The 16,388-nt window shown below is 36.3% G+C and overlaps 1 protein-coding gene across 2 annotated transcripts in view; it reads left to right on the plus strand.

The window, feature by feature from the left end:
- The first annotated feature begins 821 nt into the window (after positions 1-821).
- LOC103495086 (ATP-dependent DNA helicase homolog RECG, chloroplastic) overlaps positions 822-16,388 on the plus strand; it is a 52,576-nt gene continuing 37,009 nt past the window's right edge. For both annotated transcript variants that reach the window (XM_008456544.3, XM_051090628.1), the window contains exons 1-5: positions 822-1,101; positions 7,879-8,424; positions 8,548-8,660; positions 13,196-13,427; positions 15,046-15,209. In XM_008456544.3, coding sequence (XP_008454766.1) covers positions 916-1,101; positions 7,879-8,424; positions 8,548-8,660; positions 13,196-13,427; positions 15,046-15,209 — 1,241 coding nt within the window. In that variant the 5' untranslated portion in view covers positions 822-915. The remainder of the gene's footprint in view (positions 1,102-7,878; positions 8,425-8,547; positions 8,661-13,195; positions 13,428-15,045; positions 15,210-16,388) is intronic.

The raw sequence follows: 16,388 nt of genomic DNA on the forward strand, positions 1-16,388 counted from the left end.
CAAAAAGAAGAAGAAAAAGAAGTGAAGTGAAGTGTCACGCCTCACCCCACAACGCGTCTTAGACCTTGCGATGCGGCATGTGACGAGATCTGAGCAGCCCTAATGCCTCAAAATGAAACGTCAGAATGCTAAGCTTAAGTCCTCGAACTTTAGCTAAATCGCCTAGTTCCAACTTTAAGTGCTGCACGTGTCATTTTAATATTTCTCACGGCCATGCTTAACTTTAACCCTTACACGTGGCCTTCTGATTAAGCACGGATAGGAAATTTTTGAGAAAATTCCTAACTCTCCTTGCGTGACTTCATGTCGCATTGAACATCAAAACGTCTACTTACTCTTGATTGCCACTTTCGTCATCCTCAAAATACATACTTTGTAAAATCGGCTTCTTCAAAATTTTTCTAATCAAACTCTTATTTCAAAGTGACCTTCTATTCCAAACAAAGGTCCCACATGAAGAATGGTCTCGCAAATTTGAAAAACGACAAAAGGGAAATTTAGAATTTATGAAAAACAATGGTGACTTAATGAGTTTTAATTTTTTGTTCCATGGACCGTATTTTTAGGTTTTGGTAAATTTATGTAAGTTATCCTTTAGTTTTTCTCATCCATACCAATTTTCCCTTTTTTAAAACCTGAAATTAAAATTTGCCATTTATCATTATTTGGCCTTAGTTAAAATCATAACATTTTTAAAATTTTCAGGTTTTCTCTGGCCGGTAAACTCTTTTCGAGTTTTTTTAACTTTGAAAATTTAGCAAAATAGAAAATTACGTATTTGACCTCTAACCTTGAAAGGGGTCGAACCGAGAAGTGTAGTTTTGTATTGCATATCGACGATCCAGAGAGCGTGTGAGAATGGTGTGGGTTAAAGCATGAGGCATTACGATATCTTACTATGAACTGCTTGAAATTATGGCGAAATACCAAATTCAGACTAGTAGATTAGCGCATCATCTCTTCTGTCTCAGGTCCCATTATGTTCTCTCCATGCTACCAAAATTGTGCCTACGAACAAAGCACGAATTTGCTGGTAATCTGTTTGAACTTGGTAAATATGCCACTACAAGCATCCCGATTCGACCGAAGTTGCTCATTAAGGTAATCTCTTTGAACTTTGTAATATTTTGTATATTGAAGGTGAAGTTGTTCTTTTGTTTTGTTTCCAGTTTGCAGTTTTGATTTTTACTTCATCAAACTACCTTGTTGGTATGAACATTAAGTTTTCCTCTGTAGAAGGTTGCTTGGTCACAATTTTTTTTACATTGCCCAGTATATGATTATGAGATTTTGGAGAAAGATTTAACATTTTCGGCCTTCGGATATACGAGAAAACAATTTATCGTTTTTTGAAGGATACTCTGTTTTATTCCCCTTCTTTAGAAAAATATTTAGAAACATATTTGAAGGAGAAGAATATTTAGAAAAAATTCCCTAGAGTGAATACACCATCGAGAGGTAAAAACATATAACCCTATCAAAGTTCTGTTTAGTAGTGAAATTTGAGGTTCTTTGGTTGCTGTCCAAACAAATAGGCCACAACTTTTTTTCAAGAAAAATATAAAACTTGTTCCAAAAGATTGCAACAAAGACATTCAATGAAAATTTGTTATATCAAGTCCTCCACTTTTTGACAAAGAATATCAAGATGTGAGTGATAGAAGGGCAGATTCTTCTTTTTAATTTTATTCAACGTGTTGATGATGTACGGACATATTGATGTTCTTGGCCTTTTTTGTTTTTACTTGTATTATTACCTTCTGTGTTTCAAGTCGTTATTGAGTAGCTTTGATTCTTTAATTTCTAGTATCTTTGGTGTTTAAGTTTTAATTTACTAACCAGCAACCTTTACAACCAGTTTTATCCTAGTTTGACCAAGTTAGCTACTGCCATGGGCCATGTCTATAAATATGGCCAAGTTTTACCGCCTGTGCTATTCCCTCCTTTTTAGCTCCTAAGAAAGATGGATCATGTAGATTACGTGTTGATAGTTGCACCATAAACAAGATCACTATAAAAAACTGTTTCAAGTGATCTCTTAGACCAGTTAGGAGGAGCTTCCATATTTCTAGAATTGACTTAAAAAGGAGTTGTCTCCAAATGTGTATTAACGCAGGGGATGAATGGAAAACAATTTTTAAGACTAGTGGAAGTTTTTTTTTGAATGGATTCTCCCTTGGGAGACACGGTCTTTTTGGTTCTTTGGAGGTAAGATCTCTAGGGAAGTGAAGTTCTCTCCTGACAAGTTTTACATGACCGTGGTAAAACATTGAATTGGCTTGCGAGGAAGTTACCTTTGCTTGTTGGTCCATTCTGATGTATTCTTTGTTAGAAGGTGGAGGAAGATTTGGATCATATCCTTTGGCATTGTGAATTTGTTAGTTTTTTTCTGGGAGTTGCTTCTCAGATGTTAGGTATTTTATATGCTTGTTAGAGGGACACTAGTGGTATGATCCGAACCATGTTTAAATTCATTACAGGAAGAAAAGTCTAAGAAAAACTGGTCTAAACTTTTCTCTCTCTAACTATTCTCCCAAAATGTGAGTTAGTTGTGAGATGGGAAAGTTTACGCTAAATAGGAAGGAGTTTAGGGTCGGTTCTGTAGGGATTGATAGGAAGATTCTGTTAAGACACTACCTCGTTCCTTTTCTTTTACTTTCCAAAACCAGATTACAGCACAAAAATCAAGTAATAAAACACTTCAAAGGTTAAGGACAATAGCCTCTCCAAGGCTTGACAGAACAAAACCAGCTGGTGAAACAAAACACACATAAAATTTAACAACAAGGAACACAGACGAAAACAAGAACGCCCTGAATCCTTCCTTCCCCTCCTCTACAACCTAAGGCTATTTAAGCACACAAAATAAACGGTAACCTGGTGTCACCCCTCCCCTTTCTGGAGGTGGCTGCTCCTGCCCTATCTGCTCAAAAACATTCGTACCCCTCTCTGCCCTCCTGTTCCCTTTTTATTGCCCACGACTAACTAACTGTGGGTCCCACTTTCTGGTCCCCATCCTCCTTGCTTTCTTCCCCTTCAACACGTGTTACCTCTGGGTTGGTCTCATGGCCATGATCCTCCTTGCCACTTGTCTCTCTTTCATTGGCTTCATGTTTCTTCTTATTTTTCCTATGGTATGTAAATAGGATTGGTGGCCTAGCAGATTCATATTGAGGAAAAGAATGGTAGAAAATTCGGTAAGTTGGAGTGGAACTACAGCATGGGTAAGGGATTATTTTAAGGCAGCCGCAGATGCGAGTCACTCTACCAGATTTTGGTGAAGAAGAAGGCTGATATTAGCTATAATCTTTTTTCAGGTGCCGGATAATTAAAGAGGTAAATTTGTTATTATTTCCCTTAAATATTTTAAAGGTAGGAAAACATAGATTTTCATTTCGGAAGGTAGGAGAGGAAGTGGTTGGCGCTCATTAGCAAAGCATATCTCGACGTTTCTTCTGGGTTCAAATTTAGATTCTCAGAAGGCTAGCAATGAGTCCCAAAATTCAAAGGACTCGATCAGGAAAGAAAAAGAGGGTTCCCTAGTTCTGGTTGTCAAAGTGAAGGGTAGCGGAATGGATGGCAGGCAATCATACACAAGAAACTTTTAGAGTGAAGGACAAGAGGTCAAGCGGTAAAAGGGGAAAGTACTAAAGTGATGGACTTTTCATTTGAATGCCGGGCAACGATTATTAGCAAGAAATTTAAGGCCTTGACAGATTGGGGAATTCTGAAGCAACTTTTTGAAAAACCTTCATATATTATATTTGTTATGGTTTAAACTCTTTTGTGCAAATCCGACGATGGGAATTTGCGACTTAGTTTCAGAGGCGAAGGAGTTGATTCAGCTCGAGTCATTGCTTCAAAATCAAGATTTTCGTTCCAAATTTGGAATTGTCGTGCTATTGAAGAGGAGAGAAAGTAGGAATTCAGGGGAGGTTAGGTCGTGGTATTGGATGTCCTTCCTTTTTTGAGAACAAAGGAGTTCATCCAATCCTTAGTGTCTGGTATGGGGGTCTTGCTGAAGAGGATGTGTATCCACTGGAGTCACATGTGGCTTGACCATCCCTCCTTTAAAGTGAATATTGCTTCTTGGTGGAATACTAGTATGCAAGGTAGGTGGGAGGGTTTTAGATTCATGGAAAAGCTGAGATTTCTTAAAGGCTAGCTGAGAGCTTGGAATGAAGAGGCGTTTGAGGATATTTGAGTTAAGAAGAATGTGATTGTTGCTAGGATTGACGAAATTGACAATTTTTAAGTTGGATGGTCTGCTTGAAAATGGCCTTATTAAGGAGAGGTTTAGTTTAAAAAGGAGCCTTGAAAAGGTGATTAGAAAGGCTAATGTGAGCTGGTTTCAAAAGTGTAAAATTAAGTGGGCCATGGAAGGAGATTGTAATATGGGTTTCTTCAATAGGATGGTTAACGAAAGAAGAAACAAGAACCATATAGGTCATCTGTTTCTGGAAAATGGGGTTTGTACCAGTGATAGGGAGGAAATTGAGGGGGAAATTTTAAAGTTTTTCTCTACTCTTTGTAGCCCTGAGGTATCTGAGAAGCCATTTGTGGAGGGTATTGATTGGAGCCCTTTGTTCTGTTTTTCCACATCTGTATTATCTTTCCTCGTCCAAAAACTGTACTAACTTGGGTCTTTTAGTAAGTTGAGAATTTTTGTCTTTCTCTTTCGGGTTCTGTCGTAACTTGACCAATAGGTAAATGATGGATGTGGCATCTCTTCTTTCCTTACTTGACGGTTCATTGTTAGAGAGGGGAGGAGAGATGCTCGTGTTTGGATTCCTAATCCTAGTCGAGGATATTCTTGTAGTTCTCTATTTGGTTTATTGTTGATGATCTTGCTCCCCTTAAGGAGTCGGTCTATGATCTAGTTTGGAGGATTAAGGTTTCAAAGAAAGTTAAGTTCTTTATCTGGTAAGTCTTGCTATGTTGGGTTAACTCTGTTGATAGGCTTGTCAGGAGGAGGACTTCGCTTGTTGGCCCTTTTTGCTATTTGATGTGTTGGATGACAGAGGAAGATCTTGATCACCTTTTTTGGAATGGCTAGTTTGTGAGGGTTGTTTGGTGCTCTTTCCTTATGAAGTTTGGTGTTAGCTGTGTCGGTTGGAGGAGTGTTAGAGCGACGATTGAGGAGTTCCTTCTCCATCCGCCTTTTAGTGATAAGGGTGGTTTTTTATGGTGTGCTGGGGTGTGCACGGTTATTTGGGATATTTGGGGCGAAAGGAATAATGGGGTGTTTTGGGGTAGAGAGTGGGGGCATTGTGAGATTTGGTTTCATTGGGTTTCGGTTTTGAAGAACTTTTGTAACTATTCTATAAGCAACATTTTACTTAGTTGGTCCCTCTTCCTTTAATCAGTGGCAGATCTAGAAAATATATTGACAGGGGGCTAAAAGTAGAAAATATATTGACAGGGGCTAAAAGAAGAAAATATATTGACAGGGCCTAAAAGAAAAATATGGAAAATAAACTACATAGGTAAGATTTGAACTTGGGTTGGAAGGGGAGCTGACAGGCAAAGTAACCACTAAGCTAACAATAAATATTAAAAAATAAATAGTTTTCTTTATATATATATTATATAAAGACAATAAAGTTGAGGGGGGGGGGGGCTTGAGCCCCCCTCTGGGCCTATGCTAAATCCGCCGGTGCCTTTAATGGGATGGTTTTTTTGTGCCCTTGTATCTTTTCATTCTTTCTCAATGAAAGTCATTTTTATAAAAAGAAAAAATGTCTCAGAATAATCTATTCCATAAGTTTGAGTAAACTCTTTCTAGACTTGTACTTGTCGAGAATTCCATTAGATTTTTACTTCAGAGTGAATACCCACTTTCAATCAATTGTTTTATGCCCTTTAGGCAGAGCATAAAGATCGCACGCATCATTCCTTTTCAAGAGCTCCCATTTCTTCCATGACAACAGTTTTTCGCTTAGGAATTTCCATAGCCATATGTATGCTTTTTGGTATTGTTGCTGTATCAAGGTTGCAGTGAATGCCTTGAACTCAGAAGTCGGATTACCGTAAGGGATAAAGCTATACATGGGGTACTTGGTGCAGGACCTGTGACCCTTTCTCAATACAATGGGCATGTCAAGAGAGATATTATAATCCCCTAATTTGTCTGATTATTCATTTGTAATAGGTTTATGACTATCTTTTTCAGCCTGAGGAAGAGTCTCACTTTCTTGTGTTTCTGTCGAAGTTTCATCACTGCTTGCAACCCTATTATTCTTTGGAACTAACATATCAGTTCAGTCTTATCATTCTCAGCCAAATCAACAATATCATCCTCAACACACAAGTTAGTATAATCATTTACTAAATTAATAATGAGAAAATACATATAACTGAATTTGGGACTAATTAAAATTGAAGACGTAAATTAACCAATTCTGATGATGTCACATGTTTTCATTATGACCGTTGGATCAAGTTAATTATTTTGGTCCAATTAAATATTATTTACTTGAGTTAAAGTTCAATTGAGCCCATAAATAAACTTAATTCAGCCTAAAGACTAAATATGACCTAAATCTATGTGGTTGAGCCCATGGGTCTGGTCCATGGACCAACCAGGCCCAAGCTCATAAAGCCCGTCAGAGAACTTATAAATAGTGAGATTCTCTTCATTTAAGGGGGTTGGAAAACTTTTGACTCCAAATTCTCCCGAGAGCTAGAAAACTTCCTGAAGTGTCTCCAAGATTGAAGTTAAGTTCCTTTGAATATACAAAATTTCACTCTAACTTTGAGAACATCACGTGCTCCACTTTCTCAAATCAAATCAAGCGTAGGGGTTCAACCGAGAGAACTCAAATCAAGCGTAGGCGTTCAACCGAGAGAGAATTAGAGGATCAATACCAGAGATCATCAAACCATAAATACAACGCCAGCACAAGTTCATCTCCACATGGACAATCCTAGATAATTTTACAACACAAACCCATCTCTTACGAAATTAGAGACAATTTGTTAAAGTATGAAATGACATCCATCGTCCTCTGTTTCCACTTAAGAGCTTCTTTTTGCAAATAGTAAAGACGAGACACTTTTTGTCGTTTAGAATATAATTTCTGAACTGTATCCCAGATATCTCAAGTAGTTGCAGCCTACGAAGCACGGACGGACACACAAACATCCGCGCTCCCTTCTTTTATTATTTTTTAATATTTGACAGTCTCCTTTTTAATACGTCGGGACGCGGTCCAGTCGCAGCCTACTTTGAGTTTATTATGAAATAATAATAAAGAAGCAGTCTCCTTTAACAGAAAAAAAAAAAAAGAAAAATTAATATGAGAAACACAATGACATGCATATACGTCACAAACACGCATGGAAAAGATGCAAACCTTTTAAACCACCCTATTAAGTTTTTTAGTGAAAAACTAAACCTTGCACGACAACATTGGTCAACTTATGAGCAAGAACTAAGTTGGGAACCATAATCAGAGGTTGCATGGACAGTTAATAGAAAGAAAAATTTATTTGGTTGAATTCTTAGCTGTGAATGGTTTATTTTGCCTAAATACTTCTGTAGTTAATTTTTCTGCAACTCAAGGGAATTAGGGAGTTCTTTATTATCTATTGACTTTGGTTAATTCTTATCCTCCCTTTTCTGGGACTTGAATTTTAGTATTATATTTTAATTTCCGTTGAAAAGAAAACTTCTCTAGTTTTTCCATATTTTTGACATCATTGAGTTTCATTTCTTTATTTGCTAAGAAAGGCTTCTGCCACACTCTATTTTATGCAATTTTTGGTTCTTCAACTGTGTATCATAGACGTTCAAGAGAAAAAGAAACTGTGTTTCATAGATATCACTAGTTGATAGCTAGCTGTTCTTTGATATATTTTGATTTGGTTTGTGTATAGATATCAGATGTAATGGCTCATGATGATTGTATTGAGAATGGACAATACAACAATCAATCCAATTCAATTCCTTCAGATCCAGACGAAGATTGTGATGTTTCTAAAGCATGTAAAAAATTTCCATCCATCAAGTTGGGAAGTTCACCTCCAGTCGAATTATTTGATGGCTCGGCATGCCATTCAGATATTGCGAGTTTTTTAGCAGCTAAAAGCAGCAAGAACTTTTATCTGAATTCAACTTGTGAAGAGTGTGTACAAGATGAAGATCGAACCTTGCCTTCTCTGTACCCTGCCCTTCCAGATGTAGGAAATTCTTCAGTTAGTGAAGAATATACTTTAACGACTGGTTCATCCCTTCTGCCTATGAATATTGAGACTGGAACCATTTCGAGTAATCCAGCAGTGGAAGGAGATTCTTCGAAAAAGAAGTCAACATCAGAAAATACGGCAGTATCTGGCAGGTCATTTCTTGACCAATCAGTTGGTTGCATATCTGGCTTAAGTAAGAGGCACCAGCGCCAGCTTGATGATAGTGGATTTCACACTGTGAGTTTTTGTCGTTTCTATTATTTTTCTCTAATTTGAAGTAGATGAATGAAGCCTCAAATATACATATATGTAATATAACTTAATTTGTGCTGGACTAATCTTTTTCCTTCTATTTTCTAGTTAGGGAAATTACTACATCATTTTCCTCGGACCTATGCCGATTTACGAAATCCTCAGGTTCATATTGATGATGGACAATACATAATATTTGTAGGAAAAGTCTTGTCATCAAGGTGTCAGTCTCTTTCTCCCCTCTCTTCTAACCTTTTGCGTTTATTATTTTCCTCCTTTTTTTGTCAAAAGATGTATTTAATCTCACAAAAAGCTTTTGGAGTGAGTGAATTGTTGTTTTTGTTTGGTTTGCTTCAGCTGCTTGGAAGTTGTTTGTTGATGTTTCCTTTGTTTTGGTTTCATTATTTTGTTAGTTCTCTTTGGTTCTCTGTTTTTTGCTTGTGACTTTGATTCTTTTCTTGTGTTGTTGTGTCGGTGTTAGTCTTTCCTGTTGGCTTCTGTTTTAGCCTTTTTGGTTAGTTGGCTTTTGTGGTTGTTAATTTTCTCGTTGTTAGAATTAGTAGGCTTGTTGTGTGTTGAAAGGTATTTTATGTAACCATAAATATTCTTTCCTTTTTTGATTAAGGCTCTTGTTGCCTATTAATCTTCTCCTCTTATATTATTTGCTGTATTTTTTTTTGAAATGGAGACAATCATCATTTAATGTAAAATTCAAAGTAAAAGAGTATTATACAATGAGAATAATTGAGAAGCCCTAAAAAAGGGGAGAGAGGAGGGGATCAGGAGGCACACTCAGATATCTCAAGTAGGTTGACACCCTCGTAGCGCCAACATCATATCCCCAAAGAAAATTCAAAGACCATAAAATTTCCAAGTACAACAAAGTGTAAAACAGCCAAAATAGTTAAAAAAAACTGAAGAAAAAAACAATACAAGGAATAAACCGAAAACAGAAAAGACTGGTTTTCAATTAGATAAAACAATACAACAAATACAACAAATACTACAAATACAACAAATACTACAAATACAACAAATACAACAAATAATACAGATATTTAATCGATGATTGGAATAATCCAAAGCAGTAGAAGGACAAAAACAAAGCAAGGGGGCCCCAATAACAAAAGCAGCAAGATCGCATAAGATGCAAATTCCAGAAGAAAAAGGCCAAGCTCCAATAAGATCAGTACTGATGAAATATTGCCATTATAACTAGATCCCCCATATAAAAAGATAATAACATGTTGAGTCCTCTTTTGCACTAGTGCTTGTTCAAACTACTACTTCTCTTTGATGCAAGCTCCTATTAACATATTACTCGCCTTGAAACGGTCATTAGAGATTTTGTTTGGGATGGAGGCTGCTGCAACCCTACTTCTCACCTTGTCAATTGGAAGTTGACCTCTCTTCCAACTATTTAAGGTGGCTTCTGAATTGGTTATCTTCGTCAAAAAAATAATGCTCTACTTATGCATTGGCTCGAAGAGAATGCCCTTTGGAGACGTATTATTGGGGCTATTTATGGTGTCGACGTTTATGCTTGGTCCTCAAATCAACCTAAGAAGGGGAGGAAAACCAGACTTTGGGATGGCATTTTAAAAATAAAGAGCAGTTTTTATTTTTCAGTTTACTGAGTTTTATTGTTGGCGATGTGTAGGCTATTAGATTTTTGGTGGATAATTGGTGCTTGATCCCTGCGCAGAAATTCCCTGGCATCTTCAATTTATTTGGAAAAAAGTCTTGGAAGTTTATGCAAGATAAAAATAAATGCAAAATAAACAAAGTTATATCTTAAACTCTCACTTCACAGGTTAGAGCCAAATAAGTAATTGGCCATAAAGTAACAAATATTATAAGTAGGAAAAAAAGAACGACACCGAAAAATATACTGATTTACCCCAAACTTGGAGCTACGCCCAATCTTCTGCAATTGTAGGTTCTGCTATGATGGAGATTGCAGAGACACCCAAACTCACGCTACAATTCTCATTTTCCAAATAGTCTAGGACGAATTATTTGTGTCCAAGTACCATAACTCGTAACTTGAAATAAACAATGAGATAAACCCTCAACCTAAAAAGAAACACATTCTTCCCACAATTAAAATTACGTGCTGGAATTTAAAGAACTTCGACCTGAAGTCTTCAATTTTCAGTCTAGTACACATCTCTCCTCTTCCGGCAAGAAGTACCCTTACGGCCACCTTCTGCAATTTTCTTCTTCATATGTAAACACATATAATATATAAGGGTGTGTTGCCGCCTTTAATAATCAATGATGGGTAGCCCATTAATTTGAAGAAATAAGTTGCCTGATTTTAATCTTCCACAACCCATCCATTCTACATTCAAAAACCATACCTTTAATTTTAACCAATCAAAAGATAAAGATTTTACCAAGCTCCATCAAAAGCCAATAGACTGTTTTCCTATGGGTTAAAAAAAGATAATTTGAGTTTTGGAGTTATGGCTCCAATTTCCCATAAAAAAAGATTGCTGGTGTGCTTTTAGTCAATCATGGAATTTGGGCCTTGGAAGAAATGTTTTTGATAGAGAAATGGTGATTTGGTGGCTCTCTTGGAGGTCTTAAATGCATGGACTCCTCTGGGTGGTCATGATCGCTCTAACTGGAAGCGTGACTCCTCTGGAAAGTTTACTACCAAATCCTCCTACCATCACGACAAGCTCTGAAGGAAATTTGCAAACACCATCCTTGGCCCATCCATGTGCTGCCTTTGATAAGCTGAGGAATCTCTTGATCACTTTTTTTTGCATCGTGATTTTGCTACAAAGGGGTGGAACCTTCTGTTTAGAACTTTTGGGTGGACTGCTGCCTTCCAAACAAAGTGGATGACTGGCTGCCTGATGGTTTTGATTGTAATGCCTTTGGGGATAAAGGGCAAATTCTTTGAAGATGTTCTACCACGTCTCTTTTGTGGTACCTTCGGAAAGAAGGAATAGTAGAGCTTTTGAAGATAAGTATGTTTCTTTTGATTCTTTTTGGATTGTTGTTCAACACACAACCTCATGGTGTGCTGGTGCACTAACCATACCAAATTCTTTTGTAATTATAGTCTTTCAATGATTTTTGACAACCGGAAAGCTTTTCTTAACTAGTGCTTCGGGGAGGGGTTTTCTTAACCCCTTGCCCTTAGGATGTTTTATTTTGCTTCTTCTTTGGTTTATCAATGATTTTGTTTCTCATAAAAAAAATAAAAGTAAAATGTTTTTGGTCAAATAGAAAGGGAGAGAGAGTATCTCTTCTAACGGCCCAACAGGATGAACAATTTATATTTTTTATCAATGGTTCCTTGTTAAATTTTAAATTATTAGTCTAACCCAAAATTCTTCATAAGCAACTCACCTTCCATCCGAAGTTAAATTTCTCGTGCTAACATTGCTTGTGGAGATAACTGAAATAGTTTTGATGAATCCATGTATTTTAAACGTCATGCAACCTATTTTGAATTTTTAATACCTTATTTTTTGTACAGATAACTGAAATAGATGGTAATATTTCGTTGACAAGTAGGTGACATTTCATTTTATTTCGAATACCTCTATTTCATAATTTTGTTTATTGTGAGATTTGTGAGCCTTTTCTTTTCCGTTTTTTTTTTGTTTTGTTTTTTTTTAGTTGTTTTAAGTTTACCTAGTACTAACTACTTAAATCCTAAATTATTTGGAGACTTGACTACCCAGAGGATTCAGAGCAAGATTTAAGGTGCAACCATGAAATATATATTTCTTGCATCTGCCTTTCAGATAGAAAGGCCGGTTTTTGTGGCTTACGGGGGTGCATTGTGGGTTGGGATATTTGGGGAGAAAAGAACGAAGATAGTTTTTAGAGGTCTGGAGAAGGACCCTTTGGAGATTTGGTCCTTAGCGAGATTCCATGCTTCTCTTTGGGCTTTGGTTTTGAAGTCTTTTTGTAATTATTTCCTTGGTAAGATTCTGTTATGTTGGAAGCCTTTCTTGTGGTTGGTTTGTTTTTGGTGTGTATATTTTCTTGTATACCCTTGTATTCTTTCATTCTTTCTCAATGAATGTTGTCAATGACTTTGAAAATTGATCGTTGCAACACGTTAGTCTAAACTGGACGTCTTTCATTCCAATGTATTATTAGTCAGGTCTTGTATTCTAATTGTCTCTGTCTATTGTTCGAGTTAAGGAGTGGATGATCTTTGTAATGGTGGTCTTGTTTTTTATTTTATCTAGGATGTGATGAGGGTGCTAAGTGTCACAATCGCAACTTTTCAAACACGGGATGGGCGATTGTGCGCACTTGTTCTAACTTCGTGAACAAATCAGCTGTATTAAATCCAAAAGTCACGAGCAAACTCACAGTATGATGTAGCCTCCCTTCATGTTTTGAGAGAAATTGGTTTTATAAAACGTGAGAGAAAGAAAAGCATTAAAAACATCGTTAAAGAAAGCATTGAAGACTGTCAATTGCAAAGAAATCTTAGATTGCAAGGTCAGTGACATAAAAAGGAAAGCAATAGACTAAACTAAGTACAAAACATAAAGATAAGGTGGTTTGAGGATGTTTGAGCATGCAGCCATAGGCAAAAAACGCCTTGGACAAGCAAGCTCGTGATACTAAGGAGGGTCAACCTAGTTGAGATGTTTGGGTTCACATACTGATCCTATTACCATTATCGTTTGTTGTACTTTGTACAATCTTTTATTACATCAATGAAATTTTCGTTTCCATTTAATTTTTTTCATAAGTAAAAATGTATTTCTTGCAGGGGAATCAGAGCTAGTTACTCCTTTTCATTTCTTGAGGTAGTTGTGTGCTGTGAAATTGCAGAAAGGGAATCAAATTCTGGTTGTACGGTTGATGATAATACTGGTGGAAAGAAGATAATTTATTTGCACTTGAAGAAATTCTTTCGTGGTAATCGGTTTACGTTCACGCCTTTTCTAAGACGTCTTGGAGAGAAGCATAAAGAGGGAGAGGTTGTTTGTGTAAGTGGTAAGGTAAATTTCTAGAATCTCAAGTATAGTTTCTGTTGTTTGATTTCTATTATGGTTTAAGTATGTCCTGTTTCATTGCCCGACAACTTTAAGAAAATAGCATACCTTTTTGAGATTTTTATTCCTTTTTCTAATCATTGAACATTTTGCCATCTCATTATATTTTTTTGCACTTAAAAACTTTTGCTGCCTCTTTATTGTAACTCTCAATTTCAAATTCTGTAAAGCAATCCTCTCATGTTTGTGGACATGCTGCAAAACAGTACTCTTTGTTCCAATAATCTTTTTTGAAAAGGAAAAACCTCCTTATTAATATATTAATAATGAGACAAATGCTCATAGTACAAGAGAATTATACAATGAGCATTTAAATCATGGATTAGGAGGTGCACCTGGACATCTCAACTAGGTCGACACCCCATAGCACTCTCATCATATCCAACCAAGCTAAAAACCAAAATAAGGGAGTAGTCCAAAAGCAAAATAAAACCAAAAGAAGTACAAGGAAATACAAATAAAAAGATTTAAAAGACTAAAACAGACTAAACATCCATCTAAAGAAAGGTGATCGATTAGGCTTATATCTCGCATTGGGTCAATCACGAGATCCTTGGAGAAGGAGCACTACGAGGAGGCTAAAAATTTGATGACTCCATCGAGGTCTTATGCTGAGAAGCTTGCTTTGAAAAATTCTCTAGATTCTTCCCCAACACAATTCTAACAATACAAACAAGTTGAGAATGAGCAATAAAAAATAGATGCTGTGAAGAGTCACTAGTGGCAGTGAATATAGAGCAGATTGAAGGAGACAAACAGTGATTATACATCTTCCTTTTTAACAATCCTAAACTTCAAAAAGCCGTTTTCCAAATTAGATTATTACTGAAGAACCAACCATATGTATTCTTTCAGTTTTCTCAATGAAAGCGGGATTTCTTATATAAAGAAGTAGACAACAAAAGTAAATAATCTATAGATCCTTCAGCAGTGTAAAATGCATATAGAAGGTGATTTGAACAGTCTTCAGCAGCGTTTTCTATGGACGGTTTGCAATTTATTTTTTTCAAACACAGAACAAGGCTTGATTTTTCAGCATGTGATTTTGTTTAGGAGCTAGGAAGCATGAACAATCTTTTTAACGGAGAGCTTGTTTTGGACAAGGGTATGTCTTGACACATGACCAAACTTTTTTCTTTTTTGTATTTTTCTCCCTTGTTTCCTTGCTTTTTTTTTTTTTTTTTTTTTTTTTTTTTTTTTTATCTACTCATCAATCTACGAAAAGTTTGTTCTCAATGTGCTTGTATCCTACTTTTTAAGAAAATGATGTGTCTTAGTGTTAGTACGAATCTGTGTCCATTTTTTATTTTTGTGCTTCTTAGCTTATGGGGTAGTAGTATCCTTTATGCCAGACAAAGTACCAGTTACCACTATTGTAAATTAGCAAGGTCCAACAAACCATTATTGTAAATTAGCAAGGTCGAAAAATATAGAAGTTGAAACTACTACTTTTGATGGATGATGGTAGATACTGCACTATGTTGCACTCTAAGAGCTTTGTTTTTTTTTTTTTAACTTTATTTAGCCTTTCTTATGACAACTTGACACTTTGTTTTCCCCTTAGGTAAGGACTATGCAATCTGAAGATCACTATGAGATGAGAGAATATAACATTGACGTTCTTCAAGACGAAAAGGATGTACCACTTTATGCAAAAGAGAGGCCATATCCTATATATCCTTCTAAAAGGGGATCAAGTCCAACATTTCTTAGAGATATTATAGCCAGGTATGTACTGCATCGCCTTCCATTTTGTTCTTGTTTGTTTCATTTGTTCGAGCTATTTTCAGCGGTCAAATTTAGTTGGATGTTTATCTTTTTGGTTTTGGGTTGTATTTTTTCTCCTTGTTTGTTTTTTTGTTTTTTAAGCATTAGATTCATTTCATTAATTAAATGAGATAGTCTTTTCATTAATTAAATGAGATAGTCTTGTTTTTGTTTCAAAAAGAAAAAAGAGGCTTTTAGTCAATTCAGCTCCCTAGAATCCCATATACTCTCATATCCTCTATTACCATGCTTCTCTTATATTCAAATGTGATTTGAATTTCAGAAAAATGAATGCGGATTCATGCTTGGGAAGTCGAACAATTTTTCTCTTTTAGACTTTTTAACTAACTCCCCAGTCTGATTCTTGTTAAGAGATTCCATATCATCCCTCGCAACCCACTGAAGTAGACTCACTGCATGAAATAGCTTCTTTATAGGTCGATGGCTCATGTGGATCCTCCTCTTTAGCAACCTATAGTGCCAAAGTGTCCGTATCCTCAAAACCATATTTCTTTGAAGGTCCAACACCTACTCTTTAAGCTTTTTCATGAGTTATACTAGGCTGACATACTTGTGAACTAGAACTCCCAGGTATAACAACTTTTGAAGTTTCAGTCACTATAGTTTCTGTACAAATGTGTTGATCTTCTTCACCTTAGTTTGTATTTTTTTTTTGAAATAAAGACAAACTCTATATTAATGATTCAACTCAGAGTACAAGAGATATATACATCGAGAGTAATAAAACTGGGAGAAATTTGCCCTTAGCGGTGTTCGGGGCAGAAAGTAAACTGGGGGAAATCTGCCCTTAGAGGTGTTCGAGGCAGAAAGTAAACTGGGAGAAATCTGTCCTTAGTGGTGTTAATGTGAGAGGATGATTTGATTCAAACAGCAAAATCTGCTAGGGTGCAAGGCAGAAAAGTTGCCGATCTTATATTTAGGCTCCCTTTGGGAGGCTACCCTCGACAAAAGGTGTTTTGGCAACCAGCCATTGATTGAATTCACAAGAAACTAGATAGGTGGGAAAGATATAACACCTCTAGAGGTGGAAGACATACTTTGTGCAACTCAGTTTTGGCTAGTCTTCCCACATATTACCTATCTTTATTTTCAATACCTGAAAGTGTGGCTGCTTCTTTA

Source organism: Cucumis melo, chromosome 10, assembly GCF_025177605.1.
Source record: "Cucumis melo cultivar AY chromosome 10, USDA_Cmelo_AY_1.0, whole genome shotgun sequence".
Classification (NCBI taxonomy): domain Eukaryota; kingdom Viridiplantae; phylum Streptophyta; class Magnoliopsida; order Cucurbitales; family Cucurbitaceae; genus Cucumis; species Cucumis melo.